Source organism: Berghia stephanieae, chromosome 7, assembly GCF_034508935.2.
Source record: "Berghia stephanieae isolate SIO BIC M18660-M18661 chromosome 7, UCSD_Bste_1.3, whole genome shotgun sequence".
Lineage (NCBI taxonomy): Eukaryota > Metazoa > Mollusca > Gastropoda > Nudibranchia > Aeolidiidae > Berghia > Berghia stephanieae.
Window position 1 is genome coordinate 17847185 of NC_088366.1, and position 7500 is coordinate 17854684.

The 7500-nt window shown below is 32.3% G+C and overlaps 1 protein-coding gene across 1 annotated transcript in view; it reads right to left on the reverse strand.

The window, feature by feature from the left end:
- Nucleotides 1-7500, reverse strand: part of LOC144976478 (protein fantom-like) — a 23163-nt gene that overhangs the window by 15323 nt on the left and 340 nt on the right. Inside the window, exons 2-5 of the mRNA XM_078920769.1 lie at nt 5478-5716; nt 4379-4505; nt 2588-2643; nt 1950-2051 (exon numbers count right to left, since the gene is read on the reverse strand). Of these exons, the coding sequence (XP_078776895.1) occupies nt 1950-2051; nt 2588-2643; nt 4379-4505; nt 5478-5547 (355 nt within the window). The 5' untranslated portion in view covers nt 5548-5716. The remainder of the gene's footprint in view (nt 1-1949; nt 2052-2587; nt 2644-4378; nt 4506-5477; nt 5717-7500) is intronic.

The window sequence follows — 7500 nt, forward strand, 5'->3', positions numbered from 1 at the left end:
AATTTTTTTTTTTTTTTTAAACCCAATCAAAGCTTATTTCATGCCAGACAATTTGAAAACGAAATTTAAAAAATTCTGATGATTCATTGCCGAATAGACCATTTGAAGTAAGAGAGTTAAAAATAAAGTTTTGAAAAAGTGATTTGAAGTTGAGGCACCTGTACAGTTTTGAAACTTCGTGAAGTGGGATGGACAGAGAGAGAAATATCAAGTAAGAAATGAGAGAGAAAAGAAAGAATTTGAGAGTAAAACACACCAACACACACAGAATGAGAGTGAAAAAGAGAAATTATGGGAGAGGGAGGGAGAGAGAGAAGAGGAGAGAGAGAGAGAGAGAGAGAGAGAGAGAGAGAGAGAGAGAGAGAGAGAGATTGTGAGATTTGGGGGGGGGGGGGGGGGGGGGGGGGGGGGAGGAGAGACTGTCTTAAAGAAAGATTGATGATAATGGCAATTTGTCATAAAGGAGGAAAATGTATCGCTCAATCTGTCAAACTCAAGTCAAAATACAAAAATTACATACACAATATGATAGTTACGTAACATTATATTATATACTTCCTTTGTAAATATCTAATGAATTGTCCTTTCGAGAAAATAATTTAAAAGGCTCCCAATATCAATTATACTCCTATCTACATCAAGAGATGATAAATCTAAACAAGGAAAAAGGGTAAATTAAAAAATAATTTGAACAACTGCTTTCCGAGTCGATCATCACCCTTGCTTATTGTAAAATTGTATCTTTCAATGACAAGATGACTTCTAAAAATATAACATGAAGATGATAGAAGAGTGGTTGAGGGAGAAATATAAGTAAAAGAGAGAGAGTGTTGGGAGAGAGAGATAGAGAGAAAGAGAGAGAGAGAGAGAGAGAGAGAGAGAGAGAGAGAGAGAGAGAGAGAGAGAGAGAGAGAGAGAGAGAGGGGGTTCAACCAAGGACACCACTGGCCTTGTTTGTCTAGACTGACGTCATAAAAATGCAAGGTCACCAAAATGTACACAACTGAGCACAGGTGTTAAAATTTGACACAAGACATGTTGGTGATTTTTTTCATCCATCTACCTTGGACCCACCTGAGGGCTCTCATACAGACCTGTAAATGAGCTCTATAAAAGTTGATTGAAACTCTTCGTAATTCGTCATAGCAGAAAAATCCAAAGAATCGAAATGAATAGTAAACAGCAAGCTCACTTGAGCAAAACAATGGCAGAAATCTAATTTGCGTGGGGAATAATTAGGCTAATTACCATTGTTCCTAATATATAGGTACCCAATCAGTGAAGAAACTAGAAATGGTCAACCAGCTTGTTTACACTGTGAGGCAATCGAGATCTACTGTAGCAATCCCTAACTTTAGATTTGAAGGTGTCTACATAACGCACTTCCCACTTTCGCATTTTACTTTTTTCATACTTTTACTTCCCTCCAGGTAAATGTGGTCAATTTTGGCATAGACGAACCAGTGAAATTTATCGCTCAAAGCTCAGTTAAAATTGGCTACCATTTGGATCACGACAGGTTTGGAAAGTGAAAAAATAATTTCACGAAGGCTGTGTGAAAATAGACTTGGATGTGTTCAGACACGGCAATTCTAAAAACGTTCGCTTAGCCATGGCAATATATCTATCGTTAATATAAATGGCCCATGATCTATGCATAGTGCTGTGGAACATTCCTAATATACTTACGGTCATTTCGATTATGATTCATGAATTCTTTCTTTCTTTCCTTTTTTAAAATATTTGGGAAATTTTAGGAATTGACTGATTTCAGTTAATTGACTGAGAATTTACAGGGATATTTCATAGAAAAACTTTTGAAACTGCAAAAACAGTGGAACATTTCAAAGAAAATCCCAAAAATTCCCGGGAATTCCACGGATCCGAGGAAGATTATCATCACTGATTAAACCCATCTATTTTGTATTGATAAACTGCACACAACCAACCTTTTCCCTTAATTGTCCATTCTGTTTTTTCTAGCTCACGAATCTTAGACATCATTTCCTCCACCTTCTCCTCACTCTCAACATCACGTCTGCTTTTACCAGCTGAAGAAAAAAAACGGTTAAATCATTTAGACAATTCTTTAAAGAAGGCAATCAATTTTTACTTCATCTTGGTAAAAATGTTTATAACTAGATAAACAAGTGGAAAATTTTCAAAGGGGATACGTGAAATTTTTGCAAATAGACAGGATGAATCATTTTTCAATCAAAAACTAAAAAAGGAATGTAAGAAGTAAAATCGAGAATAGACTTCAATTCACACTAAGAAGCAGGAATCCTAGCACCACACCACCATTTTGCAAGCATAATACTCTAAAAAATAATTACCAAATTTAAAAACTTTAAACAAAAGATAACTTATAATCTGTATGGCTATATTGGGCAATCAGATTTTTTAAGTGCCAAAGGGTGATGTTCAAGAATTTACAAAACAAATGTTTCAACCTTAGACTTGGTATGCTATCAAATTTTGCAAATCAACATCTAAAAACAATTGATTTACAACCATTAAGAGATCAGAAGAAAAAAAAGGGTAATGAAGTTCACCCCAGCCATCAATCTTTTAACTTATACCTCACCTTCTCCTTCCACTTTCTTCTTGTCATTGACCAAACGTAACAGTTTGGTGGCCATTCTGTAATGGATAAATACAAATTAAGAAGATGAGAAGTTTAGAATGGGTGAATGGAACAATGATTAGATTCTTATATTGATACATTTCTGAGATACAAATTTCAAAGATGGAGAGTCAGACTCAAGGAAATAACTTACTTACTTAGGCCGCCCCTTGGAGAAATAAAATGTATCATTATTTACAATATTGATTTCTCTAACAAATCCTGCAAAGATGTAATCAAATTCATTGGAATCGATTGGAATATTAGCTAAATTTTGACAATCATATCAAAAACATTTGTTAACAGCCTATAAACATCGAAATGTGTTATAAAGATTAGGCAAGTTTCTGATGAAACTAAATAAACTAATAGTATTTTCCACATTCATGATATCTAAATTTCTACCTCCTGGCTTGGGACTCTTGCTCAAAAGCAAGTAAAAACAAAGTGAAAAAAAATCAAGAGAAAGTCCTTCAATGTAATATAAAGATTGGTAGTGTCAATTGCCAAAGTCCTTGACAATTGTCAAAATGTCAATTGCCAAAGACTTGTTCAGTTCACCAACTACGCATGTGTACTTATAACTGCCACAGAGTAATGTTAGTATCACGAAGTGATGTATTGCCGCGGAGTGATGTTATTAATATTAATATTAACTATTACTGTCATTTTCTTTTCTTTTTCATTGTCTGTCTCTGTCACTTGCTCTTCTCTCTCTCTCTCTCTCTCTCTCTCTCTCTTTCTCTCTCTCTCTCCCCTCTCTCTCCTCACACACACACACACACACACACACACACACACACACTCATTGTTATTAATATTAATGCTCTCGTTTTCTCTTTTCTTCTTTCTTCCATTGTCTTCTTTCTCTCTCGCTCATTCCCTCTTTTAACTTTCAGTTTTAAAGAAGGACCTGCGCCAGTTGGTAAATTGTCAACTATCTACTATTAACTGCCATGAGTGATGTCAATTAATACTTACTCTCATTTTCTCTCTCTCATACTCATTTTCTTTATTTCTCAGATTTTCCTCTCTCTCTCCTCTCTCACTCTCTCTCCTCTCTCTCTCCTCTCTCCTCTCCTCTCTCTCTCTCTCTCTCTCTCTCTCTCTCATATTTCCTCTTTTTGTCACAGACCTTGCCAGTTGGTAAATCATCTACTAGTACTACTATTTACGATGAAATGTCAAGGATTGATGTTGTTGCAAATGTGTTTTACTGGAATTGTTTTGTGTGCAGTAGGCCTATAATTTCCATTAAAACAAAGGAAATCCTACTTGTTTTTAAATCTAGGACTTGGCAGGGATTTGTCATTTTGTTTTTTTCTGCTGAATCCAAAAACAATTGTAATTTTTTTTTTTAATATGATTTTAACTCATCTTGGAATTTATGAAAAGACTTAAATTAAAAACAAACGCCAACGAGTATAGACTCGGTCCTTTCCACAACGATTCACAAGGAATGAATGATTGGAAGAAAGTGACAGGATTCAAGATTCATATGCGCACAAATCGAGGCTCGATTGAAATCACTGCATACAGCTGAAGAGTTCCAATTTGACTGCTTGGCAGTTGATGAACCATCAACTACCAAGGACTCACTCCTTGGCAATTGACAATTCCATAAAGATTATATAAGTTCTAGGCCCAACTACTGCAAAAGCTTTTTTTGACAAATACAGGATATGTACTGAGCTATATTGATCAACTATGAAGTCGCTGTATTCTGTAAACCAAATGACTAAAGTTACTTACTTCTTGATCTTTTCTTCTTGCTTCCTGGCATGTTTCTTGAGAACAATATGGTCCTCATACATACGCAGGTACTTGTCCTCAAGTTCATCTCGGCTGAATTTAGTAACCAATCTTCGTTGTTGGGCAGCTTACGAAAGAAGGTTTTAAAAATACAAAATAGTTACTTTGGTTATTGCCATTTGATCACAAGATATCAATATTTTTAGAGAGTGGAAATAGTAGTAGTTTTTTTTTTAGTGAAAATAGATAAGAAAATAATAGCAGCAAAATTGATTCAAGAATGCAACATAAAAAAGCAATGACTGTTATCATGCTATATATGCTGAAATGAAATTTTTAAAAAGATGGTGTATATATTAGACCTGTAAATGAGCTCTATAAAAATTGACTGAGACTGAAACTGAACCTCACTGAAACTCTTCAAAACCGTATCAGAAAAATCCAAAGAATCAAGACGAATAGTAAACAGCAAGCTCACTTGAGCAAAATAATGGCAGAAAACTAATTGACGTGGGAATTAATTAGGCTACTTACAATTGTTTCTTATAATTATGTAACCCACATCAGTGAAGAAATGGTCAACCATTTTGTTTATAACGTGAGGCAATCGAGATGTGCTTGTAGCAATCATATAACATTCGATTTGAAGATGTCTTCACAACGCACTTCAAGGCTTCCGCATTAAACTTTTTCATACTTTTAGGTTCTACCAAGTAAATGTGGTCAATTTCGGCTTAGACGAAACAGTGAAATTTATCCCTCGGCGGCTCAGTTAAAATTGGCTACCATTGGGATCACGACAGGTTTGGAAAGTGAAAAGATAATTTCACGAAGGCTGTGTGAAAATACACTGGGGTGTGTTCAGACATGTCAATTCTAAGAAGCCTCGCTAATATTAATATCCATCGTAAATATAAACGGCCCTTGAGCTATGTATAGCACTGTGGAACATTCCTAATTATTTCACAGTCATTCGACTACCATTCATGAATTCTATCTTTTTCATTTCTTTTTTTCCTATTACAAAATATTTGAATTTAACTGATTTCAGTTAATTGACTGAGAATTTACAGGTCTAATATATATATCTCATTCTAACCTTCACTTGTCGACAACTTGACTGCATTGTTGCTGGTGTCCCTGGTCGGAATCAAGTCATCATCCGCCATCTTGGTTCTCCCACTACCCTCAATAGTACCAAGGTAATGTGGTCAGCAGCTTCTGACAGCTGTGACACCAACAACAGTCCTAGAATCAAAGAAGAGTTACACATGTAAGTGTATTCAAATATAAAAAAAATCAATATGGACTTAAGTCTTGTGATTGATAATCCCATTTCTGGTGTTAAAAATAATAATAATAATAATAATAATAATAATAATAATAATAATAATAAATAATAATAATACTAACAATAGTAATAACAATAATAATAATAATAATATATAATAATAATAATAATAATAATAATAATAATAATAATAATAATAATAATAATAATAATAATAATAATGCCCAATTGTCAATAAATAAAAATTGGATTTTTATATATATTTTTTTAATGTATAAAAATATAATTTCACATAACTAAAAAGTTATTATTGAATTTCATAATAACCCATCAATCTCTGTTATTTATAAGAACCAAGTTAAATATCGCACAGATCTCATAATCCCGAACTTTGAATTACGACAATTGCAAAAATGAAAGATAACTTTTTCAAAGTCAGAGACTAATATTTATGTGTATTCCAAAAGATGCAAACTAATCTCTCAAAAAGTGACTAAATCATTAAACAGAAAAATATTAATAACTTTTTGAACTATCTGAACTCCAATTAGAAAGACAAAACGACTTCTGACATCATTATAAAAAAAGGAGGCATTTAATTTTGTTAAAATGGTAGTTTTCCATCCAATAATCACAGATATAATACAAGACATTAAAATCAATGCATTTAATCAAATCACCTTTAATTTTAACTGTTAAAATCTGTTGATTGTCTCAATCTTAACCCATGTTGGTGTCACATTATTTTGAAAGAGGACATAATAAATTCTTTCAGTGTTGAATGAAATCAAAATAATAAAAAAAATATTTTTTTTAAAATTGTGATTAAAAAAAAAGAAAGAAATTGAATTCGTCTGTGTTATGTGGGCAAGTCTATATTTTTTTTAGATCTAGATGTTAGTAAAAACAAAAAAAAAAAAAAAACATATATATTTCTTATTAATTTATATATATATATATATATATATATAATATATTATATTTTATATAATATATATATATATATATATATATATATATATATATATTAATAGAATCTATGTCTTATTTGTTTTTTCTATCAAAAGGAATTACCCATTCGATTGGTTATATCAAAATTGGTTCAAATTTTGGATCCTTTCTTTATGATCATGTATAAAATAAGGTAAGATATAGCTGTTGTTGATAATTAAGAAACTAGAAATTGGCATATTAAAATAAAAATAATGTTTATTTTTGCATCTCTTTATTTTTAATGAAATTTAGCTCAGGCATCATTTTATCCCCAATCTCCGCCGTTCCAATGCCAACATTGATCTTATCAAAACTATTTAAAGACTGGCGTTCATCTCTAACCATTTACAAAATCCAGATAGCATATATAGAGATCAAAATCACCAATACAGAAACATCTGTCACAGAGATCCGTATATAATTGAAATAACAACAACAACAAAAACAACAACAACAACAACAACAACAACAACAACAACAACACAACAAACTAATAGAGTAATAAAGTAATGTTAAAGTAAGTATTTCAATTTCAGCTACTAAGTTTAAGTAAGAATAAAAAATGCCTGACTGATCTTCAGATATGTAGTAGTTGTATCAATAAAAAGCACGGTTTTATGCCCTTTAAAATACTGCCGGTTTCAATCAGATCAAAAGATTTTGAAATATGTTAACATGTATAACAAATTGCCAACAACAACAAAAATTATAAACCCATCTACACTACTCATCTATCTACATGACTTTTTCCATGGACATGAACAGACATGTCATGCCATAAGTAGATCACATTACTGGAACAAACTTGATTCAGTGATTCAAGCGTAATCAATTATAT